General features: G+C 45.5%; 1 protein-coding gene across 1 annotated transcript in view; it reads left to right on the top strand.

Moving 5' to 3' along the window:
• Positions 1–14413, top strand: part of LDLRAD3 (low density lipoprotein receptor class A domain containing 3) — a 367623-nt gene that overhangs the window by 101581 nt on the left and 251629 nt on the right. The window contains exon 2 of the mRNA XM_069221829.1: positions 9526–9672. Within this exon, the coding sequence (XP_069077930.1) occupies positions 9526–9672 (147 nt within the window). The remainder of the gene's footprint in view (positions 1–9525; positions 9673–14413) is intronic.

Below are 14413 nucleotides of genomic sequence, written 5' to 3'. Positions count from 1 at the left end.
GTTTTTTCAAAGTGCTTGGGGGAGGAAAGCGGGAGGGGTGTAAGCAGCAGGGGAGGGGGCGTAAGCAACATGAGACTAGGAGGAAGAAGCAACACAGGGATGCAGGTGAGGAGAAGAAACACAGAGAGTGCAGTTGGGGACAAGCAACAGAGTGCATGGGTGGGGCTGGCGGAAATCAAACGGGTGAGATCAACGTGGAACGCAGGGTGCGAAGCACATGGGCGAGAAAGAAACATGCGGGAGAAGCACATGAGGGTGAGTAAGGTACAAAGGGAGCAGGGAGAAGCACAGAGGGGGGAAGAGAAGCACATTAGGGAGTCATCTAGAAAACACATGCAGGAGTGCCTAAGACAAAAGAAAAAAGTAGCTCCCTAAAAGTGAGAAGTGGTAAGGGACAAGTAAATTGGCAGTGCTCCAGGGGAGGGGCAGACCTAAGATGGACAAGGCAAGCCATCAAATCGGAATCAGACATATGAGAATAACAGTAAAGCCAACCACTGGTAAACAGTGGGAGCGCTGCAAACCCCTCTATGTTCTTTTTAAGCTCACAATATGTCTTTCACAACTAGACAGCTGGGCAGTCTGGTAGACTTGACCTAACAAGCAGTGCAAGGACAATTTACCCGGCGGTTGTTGCCATCCTTTCAGCTTTGTCAGTGATTGTTTTCTCCAGGTTTTTCAAAGACATTATTGTTGGGGAAGGTGCCAGGCCAACTTCAATTAAAACAAAATATTGACTAAAAGCAAAATGTTTTGGTCTCACAAAGCACACATTTCCATAGAAGTCCCTGGCACGGAAAGGAATGGCCTTGTGTGTATGTGCTCCTTGTGATAGGGCGTAATGCTGTCACTCACAGATAAATTATCCAATGGATGAAGTGAACTGACCTATTGTCTCATGTTGTATGTTGTAATGGACATATGATAATGATGCCACACAGCAGAATAAAGAGGGCTGGCTGAATGCCCTTGTAAGTAAGTGTAATATATGTACAGTGTCAGTAACATCAAAAGGTCTTGGCTAGCACCAGACCTAACTGTCTGTCAACATGTTTTGGCGCTCCTACTTAGATGGTCCTTCTTCAGGACTAGAGGTCCTGGTATGTCACAGCCAATGGTGTAAAAGCACCCCATAGGTGTTTGCTGATGCTTTCACTTTTCAGCCAGAGCACTCTCACCCCCAACCCATCACCACCAAGCGTTGCTGCTGCTCTGAACATTTTATTACTGCTAGTTGGTGAGCATTATTAGGGCCCGATGAAGGTCTTCTTAAGTGCACGCCTCGATGCAGCAGTGGACCAGGGCCTTCTCGTAGCATTTACCCGAGGTAATGTCCCCAACCCTATATTCTTCTGACGGCACTCCCCTTCCTCCTCATTTGAGGCACCGTCTCTTATTTGTTTAGACTGCAATGCTTGTTGGGAAATCTCAGACTCACAACCCCGCATCTCGGTGACAGAGACACTCCTCTGCTGCTCCCTGAGTCGTGGCTCACACTTTCCTGCTGGTACCTGGAATGTAACTTTCTTTGCTGTTAGGTCTCCTGGCCTTTCCAGACTCACAGACCTGTAAAGCAAACTCCCTGTGTAGTCCGAAGGACAATGGCCGGAAACTGTTCTTAAGTCCTGGGAGGTAACTTGAAAAGCCTTATTTTCTGGTCTTTTCTTTTTTGCACTTCTTAATTTGTGGGCTGATAATTTTAAGACCTCAGCAGCAGCTCCTGCACCCGAGCACAGAGATCTCCAGTGTCACGCACCAAGCGTGAGACCTCAGCAGCAGCTCCTGCACCCGAGCACAGAGATCTCCAGTGTCACGCACCAAGCGTGAGACCTCAGCAGCAGCTCCTGCACCCGAGCACAGAGATCTCCAGTGTCACGCACCAAGCTTGAGACCTCAGCAGCAGCTCCTGCACCCGAGCACAGAGATCTCCAGTGTCACGCACCAAGCGTGAGACCTCAGCAGCAGCTCCTGCACCCGAGCACAGAGATCTCCAGTGTCACGCACCAAGCTTGAGACCTCAGCAGCAGCTCCTGCACCCGAGCACAGAGATCTCCAGTGTCACGCACCAAGCGTGAGACCTCAGCAGCAGCTCCTGCACCCGAGCACAGAGATCTCCAGTGTCACGCACCAAGCTTGAGACCTCAGCAGCAGCTCCTGCACCCGAGCACAGAGATCTCCAGTGTCACGCACCAAGCGTGAGAATAACACAAATTGGCCAGAGTGCCTGCTGTCACTGTGCGATAACCAATTGTCACACGTAATCAGCATCGACTCTACTATAGAAACATGTCCCTTTCAATGTGCCCCAGAGACTCTCCTGAGCGTGTGAGGGCGGCTTTCCTGGGTTTACTTTCTTTCATGAGATTGTCACCTCACTCCATCTAACTACCTTCCTAGCAACCTTCTAAAAGGGCCACAAGCTCCTCCTATTTGATAGACATCTTGGTTAATTTACCCTCAACCAGACTTATTTACTTTCTCCAATGCGTCCTGATCTGCTTTGACTGTTTGTGTCTTCGGCCCTATCGTTGGAACTGTGTCCTGTGGTAATTCCTGTATACTTACATTGATGCAAACGTCCAAGTTCAGTTATTAACGTAACCCGATGTAACTCGGTATTCTGTGTGTTATAGAGAGCTCTAATGCCTTCGGGTCATGTCTGCGCTGTATAAAATTGCAAATGAATAAAATAACCAATGGAGGTGCAGCACTATAGTAAAGCCCCACCACGTGATGTAACATGACACTGATCAGTCAGACAGTGCTGAGCAAATGCGGGCGGCCTGGCCGGACTGCTTGAGCACACCCTAGAGCGGATGAAGAGCCTCCATTGGTTAATAGAGAAGCATGGGCGGGCTACGTGCAGGGCCTTGTGACCTCCTCCCACATCCTGCTAGCGCTAGCCTACAGCGGTCCTGCTCTCCGCTTCACTCAGTTGGTGGATTGTGTGACTCTTGAGGCTGGCGGTGCAGAGCAGACGCATGCAGGGTCGCTGGGGGCGGGGCGCCAGGGAGGCACACAGCAGAGGCACCGGTGCAGGCCCAGGGATGCACGCGTGAGGCTTCAGTGCAGCCGTGGTGCAGGCCCAGGGAATGCATTGTAGGCGCTTTGCGTGCCTGCAAAACGTATAGTGCAGCTGTGCAGTGGCAGGACGCGAGGCGGGCTGTATTAAGCACTGATAGTTAAATCTACTCTGTTTACTAGGATGAAACTGTTAACAGAAATCCACCAATTGCTACTAACAAGAAAACCCACCAAAAGTGCCCAGAGTTATCCTCCAGTCCTTGGGCTAGGAATCAGATTGGTCCTACAGAAGGGTAGGTTGATCTAGTAATACTTGGGCAGATTCAGTTTTGTGAGTGTTATTTATATCCGTTCAGTCAAACAAAGGACAATTTAAGGAGGAATGAATAGTGCCCCCTGCCGGACCGCACAGCGTCTAGCGCCAGCTCTCAGACCTGGGATCCACTCCAGCTTAGAGGAGGCAAAACCAATGGACCTCAGAGTTAAGGGATCCAGTGGCCTGGCAAAAATGAAACACATCTCACCCAGCTACCTATATACCTTAATATTATTGATGTCTAATTTGAGGCAGTGAAGAGTGGACTTCGAGCCACACAGGAAGCCTAGGTATAATGGTGTAGCACAGGTTAGTAACCCACTCTGGGGAAAAAAACTGAAGTCCAACTCAGTCTTATAAGGGATCCCACTCAAAAAAATTAATCCTGTGTTGAACTGCAAGAAAAAGTACATGCATTTGCAAAGCCAATATGGATGTGTTGGCTTGTATAATGCTGTGCAGTATCAGGCACAAAAAATGAGAAAAAGGTGCATTCACACACCATGGAAGGATTCAGGCATCAATGTTTTATTTACCAGTCCAAGCTAGATCGCTAAATTAAATAAGCATTTGCAATGCAATAGGTCTTGCATTTACTTGAGTTGGAGCTATTGGCATTGTAAATGCATAACTGGACTTTTTATAGGGTTAAAATTCGTGCTGCAAAGAACGTGTACTAAGCAGATCAGAGTGCACATAATGTAAAAACGATACCGCCGATCGAGTTCGCGCTATAAACACTGTGAGAGCCATGGCAACCAAGAGAACGTACTTTTGTCTAGTGGAAGCTTGGAGTCATCATAACGTAGTGCACAGGGTTAATGTGCCTGCTGCAAAGAACGTGTACTAAGCAGATCACAAAGTGCCTGTAATGTAAAAATGTCAAAATAACTCTGGCAACTTGTGTTCTTTCTGGAGAGAGAGCATACTTTTGTCTAGTCATTATAAGGTAGTACACGATTAATGTGCCTGCTGTAAAGAACGTGTACTAAACAGATAAGGTTGCATATAACGTAAGAACGATAATGTCGATTTAGTTTGCTCTCCAAAATGATTAGAATAATAATTAAAATTCAGAAAAGGACTGTGAGGGTGGGAGCCATGGAGGAGCAAGTGGGGGAGGCAACAGCAGGGCAAGAGAGCAATAGAGGCACTTGATGTAGGCCAAACAAATAATAAAAATGCCAGAAAAGAGTGGGGGAAGCAATGGACGAGTTAGAGCGAAGGAACACACAGTCCATTGAGGGTAGGTGCTTAGGGGAGGAAAGCAGCACGTGAGTGAGCGAGCGAGAGAAAACACATGCACTCCCACGAAGTGTTAGGAAGAGACACCAGGATTGGCAAACCAGTGTGTCTCACCACTTGGACCTTTGGCTCTGCCAGTGGTTTCAGCCGTGTGGCTCAGTATGCTCTTTGCGGTGCCACATGGTTAAAGAATTTTAAAAAACTTTTAATAGATGGCCACACATTTTGCAGGGGTGCACTGTGCATGCACGCTTACCTACAAGATGACAGCCGCTTTTTTTATTTTAGCTACAGAGTTGGAATGGTAGGTATAAGGAATAAAAAATGCGTCCTCCATTTAATTTTCTTTTTTAAATTGTATTGCGGGGAAACAACATGGGCGGAAGCAACACAGGCGGGTGCAGATGGGCGGTTCAAGTAACACCAAGGATGGGGGTGCAAAGAAAACAAGGGTACACGTGAAGGTGAGGGTTTCTAAAGCAGTTGGGGGAAGCAACACAGAGGGTAGAAGTAACACTGGGGGATTGAAACAAGGGGGGCATGTGGTGGAATCAAGTTGGCACGAAAAAACATTGTGGAGTTAGTGGGGAGAAAGCACACAGGCAATAAGATAACACAGGGGTAGAGGAGGGGAAGCACATGGGCAAAAGAGAGGAGTGGGTGGGGTAGAGAAGCACCCCCACCAGCAGAGCCAGCAGAAGAATACATGTACTCTCGAAGAGTGCTTAAACAGAAAGAGAAATGTAGCGCTTGAAAAAGCAAGCAGTGGAAGGACATAGTAATGTGTCCATGCTCCAGGAGCAGGACAAACACACGAAGAGGAGGGAAAACCCACTCAGCTAACGATTAGGAAGCTAGCAAATGAGAGTGACAGTGATGCCAACCAGTGGTAAGCAGTGGGGGGCCTCTAAGCCCCATGTAAGATAACAATATGTCTTGTTACAGAGAGCACCTGGGCTGTCTTAATAGAGACCTAAGTAATAGTTTCCTAAATGTGAGCCGTAGAAGTCATCCAGTCAAAAGGTTAGCAAAAAGGGTATGTGCCGGGAAAGGGACAAGCAGAAGAAGGGGGGACAAACACAAGATGGACAAAGAAAGCCATAGAATAAAAAGCAAGCCAATAGGAATATCAGTAAAGGCAGCCAGTCATAAATAAGCCTTGGGTTGGGCCAAAGCCCACTGTATGTTTTTGGTATTGTCCACAATAGACCTTTGCCTAGAAGACAGCTAAGTGCTGAGTACCATAGGGTAACCAACTAATTTCCAGTGGCGTGTGATGCAGAGCTGGGACACTCAACTAGAAGCTGAGAAATGATTGCTTATGTTGACTTGCCACTGGTTACTCACTGTGAGCCCTGAGTCTCAGTGCATGCCTGCTAGGTGGCGGCTTCGTGGCACTTCAGCCAGCCCTGTTCTTTTTTTTTTTTTTTTTTTTAAGAGCAGTACAATTTCTTTCTGGGGCTTGTGATTTTGCATGTAACATGTAATACTGTGGCATAACGACTCAGCATACAGCATGGTGTTGACTAGAGGGCTAGAGGGAAAGGCTGAGGGCAGAACTTGTTCAGGAGAACATGTGTTAACACATACAGGAGGTGTGTACTTGTGCCTTCAATAACTGCAGGAAGCATGTTAACAAAAGCATGTGCATGGTGGCACATCAGGCATGTCCCCATCCTCAGCATAGGAATGTCCTTGAAAGTTCATAATATGTACCAAAAGATCTCAATGTATGTATGTATGTATGTATGTAGTATTTGTAAAGCGCATTCCGACTCACAGGGAGCATTGAAGCGCTAAAAAGTAGAAGATGAGGAAGAAAACAGAGAAACCAACCCAACCTCCGTCCCGCCCCCATCAGTTATACCAAAATACTGCTAAGAAAAGAAAAAAAAGGCCACGGAAAAAAAACAGGCTATTGAGGAAAGAGCCAAGTTTTGGCCAGTTTCCTGAACCTTAAATAGGCTGGTTCTTGCCTAATATTCAGCGGTAGTGAATTCCAGCCTTCAGCAGCAGCCACCGTAAAAGCTTTATCCCCCCATCTTGCTCTGTGTGTACGAGGGACCTGAATTCTGTATGATTTAGCGGACCTCAGGTTTCTCTTGGGAGCGTACCAACAGAGCATAGTGGTAAGATAGCTAGGACCTATTCCATGAATTGCTTTGTAGGTTAGGCAAAGTGCTTTGAAAATAATGCGCTGGGACACTGGAAGCCAGTGTAATTTCTTGAGACTCCCGCTGACTGAATTCCACCATGGAAGATTTAAAATTGCTCTAGCTGCTGCATTTTGGACCATTTGCAGCTTATTAATCAATGTCTTATCCACATTAAGGAGTAAGGCGTTGCAGTAATCAACTTTCGACATTACTAGAGCTAAGACAGCAGAGACCCTCCATTCCTGCTTAAGGTAGGGAATTTTGATCGGCCAAAGGCATGTCTTCAGAGTATGATTTACGTGATTTCTGAAAGACAGGTGGTTGTCAAAGAGAATGCCCAGGTTCCTACTGACCGTGGTCGGTGCTGGAGGAATCCCACAGTCTGCTGGCCGCCAACGTGAGTTCCAAAGTTCTTTTGCCGGCTCAAAGCAAAGAATTTCCGTTTTAGTGACATTCATTTTCATCCAGTTTATCTTCATCCAATTGCTGACACTTTGCATGCAATCGCTAAACCGATCCGTGACCTCCTCCCAAGGTTTTTCAATCGGGATAATAAGCTGAGTATCATCAGAATAGGAGGTAGAATGTACAGTATTGTTGGTAGGTTTGCAGATGAGGGATGGTGTAGTCCACATTTAAATCCTGGGTGGCCCTGGTTCACGCAAACACTTTGCGTGATCCTGCGCAGATCACTTGTCGGATGAACAAGTGGTGCAGTAATTTTGAAATCCACCTCAGGCAGATTACTTTGCCTCCTTGATTTGTTTCAAACTTTTCACCGTAATTAGTTTTGGCAGCCATTTGAGAAGACGACCTGCCATGAGCCAAAAAGAGGTGAAAGCTGAATGCGCCAAATTCCAAGATTACTCCCTGTGATATCATTTATTATACTAATCAGTACTCACAGGAAATTCCAAAGCTTGAGAGCTCTGCGAGATGTTGGAGGAAGCATGTTACACACCTCCTCGGCCTCTTCAGATGGCTTCCAGGGTCCCCAGTGCATGTAGTCCAGTAGTACAGGCACTTGCGAGTTTTGCCACCTTTTAATTGCAGATTTGCACATTTTACCCAAAAGCCCAGACCGTTTCCTGAGCACATTTCCACTTGAGGCCCTCGGTGCTAAAATGCTTGGATGAATGCCTTACGTTTTTAGGCCGAGCGTGCAAGGACTTTAACCTGTTGTTAGTATTGTGGGCTTTAAACCTCCCCCACCTCACGTCCATCACTTTCACTCGTTCGTGGGCTTGCCTTTAAATAATCACTGGATGTCATTAATAATTGCTTTACATTTTTTTCGCCTGGAGGCTGTTTTTGTCACGCCTTGCAGACTGCCTCTGTTAGATGGAGTATTGCCCGAATGCCGATATACTTCAGCGTGGGCAAACTATTTTTTTTGTCTCTCCCCTTCGTGCTGCATGGCGGCCATGGTGCTCACTGCGTGAACAGGCACAGTAGTATGAACTTGATCAGCGGTATTACCCTTGAAATTATGTAATGCACTATGCCCTCTAGGGGCGACATATATGGTTGCTCTGCATTATTTATTGCCATTTTATGTTTGTGTGGTTATGCTCTCTAGGGGCTAGCTATATAGTTATATGACCATGTTTCTTAGAAATGCTATTTTCATTTGGTGTCCTCTAGGGGCTGTTCTAAGCATTACAGTCACATCAAAATATTAAAATATTTGTGGCATGGAAACTTGCCCCATAATGCTTTACAGGGCATTACTTTAACAAAACATTTGATCATAACTCAGCCTATGGTGGTCCTAGGACAATGGGACCACCTTGGGCCCACCTTCAAAACATTAACCACAATGTGCTCTTTCTCTCTACATCATCTCTGGGTCCCCACAATATGTTAGTGGGGACTCCAAAATGACAACTCCTCCCACCATTCAATGTCTTGTAAGCTTACTCATAGCTCGAACCTTTGTTTATAGCTAGGAGAAGTTTTGTTTAAAAGGCCTTGTTTGTAATACCACTGCAGTAGGCCCGATAGCCTTAAAACTGTCCTCTAGGGGCTAAGTATATGGTTACACTGCATTACCACTCCTTTTTTCATGGAGTTATGCTGTCTAGGGACTAACAAAATGGTTACATGACCATGTTTCTTACAAATTATATTTGTGTTATGGTGCTCTCTCGTGCTGTTGTTAGCATTATGGTCTAATGCCAAAAGTTTAATTCTGATGAAGGTTTAAATGGTGTAATAATCTCTCCTTATCACAGTTATGACCATAATTCAGAACAACTTAACATCCTTATTACACTACAACTGTTTGAACACCCTTGATATGTTTGAGTGACCCTTCTAGTTTGTTTCCCCTATGTGGCCGTCTTGTGTCTTTTTGGGGGGAATTGTGTTAGGGAGTCAGCAACTCTGATGTTGGGTGGTGAAAGTGGTATTCTATTGGAATTAGTGTGGCAGATTTAAATCAGGATGCTAAATAGCAACATTTTCATATTTTTCTGCAGATAGAGGAAGAAGGTAAATGGAAGTGCTTTATTTATATGCAGGGCCACTGAAAAATATGGCAGGAAAAGACAAAATTATGAGGCAGGGTCGACCAATTTATGTGGCAAGAAAAGTCCAGTTATGAATTTACATTGCCAATAGCTCTAACTCAAGCAAATACGAGACCTATTGCATTACAAATGCTTGTTAGTGCTTTGTGATTGCTACAGCGTCACTGCCGCTTAGAAGGACTCTGTGTTGGATTTGATGTCATGCGCGCCTGTTAAAAGAAGAATTGCTCATTTTTACCTCTTCTGTCCCCAGAGAGTCAGCTGCTGCCTGGGAACAACTTCACCACCGAATGCAACATTCCCGGGATCTTCATGTGTGGCAACGGGCGCTGCATCCCCGGCGCCTGGCAGTGCGATGGCCTCCCTGACTGCTTCGACGCCAGCGACGAGCACAAATGCCGTAAGTCTGTCGCAGGCAGGGGAGTTGGCGGGGTTTTGCTGCTGCCCCCTTTAGTAGTGGATTTTTTGACAAAAGAATAACAGTAGCATTGAGTGGCATTTATAAAAGTGTCCACTGAAAAGATAATTTATCAGTAATAGTTCCAGTGAATTCATCGCTCGCTACTGATGTCAGCTGTGAGCTGCAGGTCACGAGGCTGAGCCCTTCTGTCCTCAAGAGGCTGGAAAATTGGATACCATTTATTGGGTAATAATAACACCTCTTACTTACTATTATTATAGTATTTGGGAGTGTAGGGGTCCAGAGTTTTTCTTACAAGTCCAATATTACGAGTCCCAGCATTGCTGAATACCAAGGCTGCCTATTCTTGAGTCCACCTCATGCCACTTTCTTCCATCACCCACACTTCTGTCTCTTCATAGCCCCCTTGCATGGTCTTTTTCACCTCCACTTCCTCTCTTTGTCACTGCTTTCTTGCCTCTTACTCCTTGTTTCTCCCTTGTCTGCTTTTTTTTCTCTCTCGATGTGGATAAAGCCAGACAATGAAAATAGGTTCTGTTCCTCAAACATGGCTGCTGGCGCCCACCACCTGCAGCTACCGGCACAGATTAGGCACTTAGGAGCACATGTACTAACATTAGTGTTTGCAATTACCAAATAGCGAATTTTTGTGATTCGCAATTCGGTAAATCACAAATACTAATGTGCTAAAGTGTGCTTTACACGTTTTGCGAATCTATTGGGTCGTAAATAGACCTACCTCCTGAATATTAAGAAGGTAGGTCTCAGTTTGCGCCCCATTTGGAATCACAAAAATCACAGGGATGGTAGCCTGCCGGGTTCAGCAGACCACCATTTCTGTAATTGCTTTTAGATAAAGCAACATTTTTTTGTAAATGCATCCCGTTTTTCTTAAGGGAAAACAGGATGCATTTCAAGAAAAGAAGGAAAAGTTTTCTTTTCATTTTTTAAGAGTAGATTGTGGTCCATCGGACCACTTCCTTCTCTAAAAAATATATTTTCAACCATTCTCAATGGGGAAGTGGTCGCTTGGGGACCCCTTCCCATTTGCAAATGGCTTACCACCAACTTTAAGTTGGTGGTAAAATGCGAAGGCTTTGCAACAGCATTTAGGTCGCAAAACATTCGTACATACCAGTGCGATTCGGTATTAGGAAGGGACGCCCTAAACACGCCCCTTCCAAATACTGATTTACAATCTTAAATTGTGATTGGGTAACAGGTCACCAAATTGCAATTTGGGCTTGGTACATTTGAATATTCCTTTTTGCGTTCGTAAGCAGCCCGACTGTGAATTGGGCCGTTTGAGAACACAACAAAGCTTCACACATCTGACCCTTTATTGTGAAGCAGCCACATATCCGAGAGGTCTCACTTGTTTCTTCGAACTGATCTAGAAAGTCCCATGCTTTGGTTTCAGTGACGCAATACTTGGCTCTCCGGCTTCCATAGAGTACATACTGATGCTGCCCCTGCTGGTGGTGAAGACAGCCTGCTGCAAGAACAGCTTCATCCCTCCTAAGTCTCTTCCATCCCCATCCAGTAGGGGATACAGGAGAGGACTAATCTTTGTCTAGGTGACCGCTCTGGTGCGACCTTGAGCTGCCCATCGTGTAGAAGGCATCACTCGCTCTGCTCAGAATGAAGGACGTCTTTTCATGGACATGGTGAGCGATCTCCCAACTGGTGGCCCCGCGGCTTCCTGCTCTGGCCCCCCCCACACCCACCATGTCCACTATGTGTCTTCAGAAGAAACTTATTGTAAAACTATTGTAACTATAACAGTTCTGTTGAATGCTCCTCCTTATTAAACTCTGTCCCTGTTAATTCACAGATCAAAAATACATTCCTGTCCTCTGACTTCTTGGCGCCTGCATTGTCCTGAGCTTGCGTTTCCTACATCACCAGCCCGTCCACCAGTCATACGGCAAAGAGTGATTTTAGCACCCTGGATCCACACTTCTAAGCCCCTCATTGCAACCCAAGGCTGTACTTAGGGTCTGGTTGGTGCACATCACAACCCCTGGCTCGCTGACCGCTGACCAGGCGCAGTATGGGTTATACATGCCTTGCGCCTTGCACTCTTGCCAATACAGTGCTTCTGCAACTGCAGCAACGCGCTGCATAGCCCGTCCCCAAACCTTGATAAGTCATGGGGTTCCCGACATTAGTCTTACCTTTGAGTTATAATAAGTGGTTCTAGGTAGTTTCATTATAAAGTATTTTGGTAGAAAGTATTTTGAGAAATACACCGCTGGAGAAAAAAGATCGAAATATACTCTGGTCAGAATTTTTTTTTTTTAAAGTAGAAAGGGCTTTCGACAGAAAACTAAATCAAGTTTGGCTGCACAACAATTTCTAACCAACCATTATTTTGAGTGCTGTTACTTTGGCATAACCTTCCCATAAAATCACCTTTAGTTTATTTTGCATGTGAACACGTAGACCTTTGTATACAAAAGTTAGAAATCATTTATTTGGGCAATATAGTAACAGAACAGAGTGATGGGGGAGGAGGTACCGGTAGAACCATGTGCCCAGGAACCCTAGTGATGGAAAGTGGAAGATGGCGGAGAACCATGACTGTGTTGGGTGAAGCTCTCCATACAGTGACAGTTTCACCTTGTGACTTCCTGACTTGGACATCATGTCGTTGCAGGCTTTCTTAGTCATACCCACATGATGTACCATTTCATTCTAGTTCAGGGCTTTACTGGGTCTAGTCTCAGTCCATCACTGGGCTGGTTCCATCTGTGGCTTCGCTCATGTAAGTCCAGCAGGGTGAATCTTGCTAAGGAAATACTTCTGCGATCATCCTTGCCTGCAGAGTGGTGAGGGATGGTTACAGTTGTGGCTGTAGTTCGTAAGCGTCCATCTACGTATTTGACCATATTCACTTTTTCTTACAATTTTCAACTATTTAGTTTCATGTTTCCCTTTCGAATATTGTTTTATGACTTGTACCTTAGGAGAAACAGTGGCATACATACATAGCAAGCAGGAAGTTAAGTTTCCTTGCTTCTCTCATAACTTATGGCCTGATTACGACTTTGGTGGAGGGGATTACTTGTCCCAAATGTGACGGATATCCCCTCCGCCCCGTTACAAGTTCCCTACGATGTAATGGAACTTGTAATACGGCGGGTGGGATATCCATCACATTTGAGACAGAGTAATATCCTCCGCCATGGTCGTAATCAGGCCGATAGTCTTTCTTGGCCATATTGTTATTGGGAATAAATTCTTCCAACATCTGTCGATCGGGTAGGTTGAGCATGTTCGGTTGCATTTGGCCACGTATATCATCACCCATTGGAGCTTGACCGGAGTAAATGCGCAGTCTGCTTGAAGGGCTACATGAAGATTGTTGGATCTGAAGCAAATATTTCCAGACTTTCCTCTGTCACATTCCAGGATCTGAAATTTTCTCCATACCTTACCGTGACTCGGTCTCGCTTGGGGACGTCAAGTTCATTTTTGCTTGTGCTGTGATTGTCACTTAGGACAGCATTGTACCAGTGTGTGAGGCAGAAGATACCACTGGCAACCACTTCTGCTTTCCAAAAGGACTTCTCTACATGTGATTTCCAAGAACCTGATGCAGCAAAGTTTATGCTCAGGTAAAGAAGGTCTGTACCCATTCTGTTGGCTCACCTTCTAAACAGGATTGCCTGGATCTTCTTTTCTTCCGTCTGGGTTCCCCAGACCATGATCCCACTTTTCCTCTGGTCGATTAGAACACGGTTTGCTTTGCAGTACTTCCCCATGTGTAGGAGCAGCTGCTGTAGAGAGTTTGTTGTTAGTACCCGAAGTACTTGGCTGCATAAAAAACAATGGGAACAGAAATGTTGTGGATTTTTGCAAAATTCACCATAAGGTTCAGAAGTTCCTGCAGTAGCTAATTTATGGGTATGTTAATCTGAAATAGCCTCCAGCATTTAGCCCCGTTCTAGGGAAATTTCAGGTGCCCGTCTGAATGGTACCTCACTTGCGTATATGTATCTGTGTCTAGTTAGTAGATTTTTTTCCCAGCTTCGACCATAGTTTGTCGCAGTCATTGCACTCAAACAGGGCTGAAAAGTTTAGGAAAGCAGAATATTGCTGTTTGTTCTTCTGTTTTGAATACTTCTACACCAGGTGTTCTTGGATGAAGGTCTGGTCAGTGATGGTGAGGCCGGCTCTAAATCTGCCTTACTACAAGTGAGGATGCTTTCATTTTCCTCCAGTTCTTGGATGTTTTTCAAGATTATGCTGGTGAAAATCTTGGCTCGTGAAAATCTTCAGGGCCTGCGTGATTTTGTACCTGACACCTGGCCTGTCTTGTAAACCCCGACCATGATGCACTTAGTCATGAGACCAGGAAGGAGCCGGCTTCAATGCAGTTACGAAGTGTTTTTGTAGGTTTTTCATCCACCACTTAGGCATTGATTTTAACACCTGATTTGGAAGGAGGTTTGGTTCTCTGGCTTTTTCTTTTTTCAGGCTCGAGATTGTCTCCTAGAGCAGTTTGAGAGGGACACATTTTTGGTTTCTTTTTTGTGTTCCTTCCCGGTGGTGGGCTTCAAGAGATGCTGGTGTTCAACTGACAGATCTGCATTTCTTTTCTTCTAGAATCCTGACTCAAAATTATTTTGAGAGTGAAATATGGGCGATCTGAGGGTTCAGTGGCCTGATATTTGGGTTACTCAAGGATTCTGGTGCCGGATTGTTTTGAAGGACA

Source organism: Pleurodeles waltl, chromosome 3_1 (assembly GCF_031143425.1).
Source record: "Pleurodeles waltl isolate 20211129_DDA chromosome 3_1, aPleWal1.hap1.20221129, whole genome shotgun sequence".
In the NCBI taxonomy this organism is placed as follows: domain Eukaryota; kingdom Metazoa; phylum Chordata; class Amphibia; order Caudata; family Salamandridae; genus Pleurodeles; species Pleurodeles waltl.
Note: the sequence above shows the minus strand (reverse complement) of the source record. Positions and strands in the feature narration are given on the sequence as shown.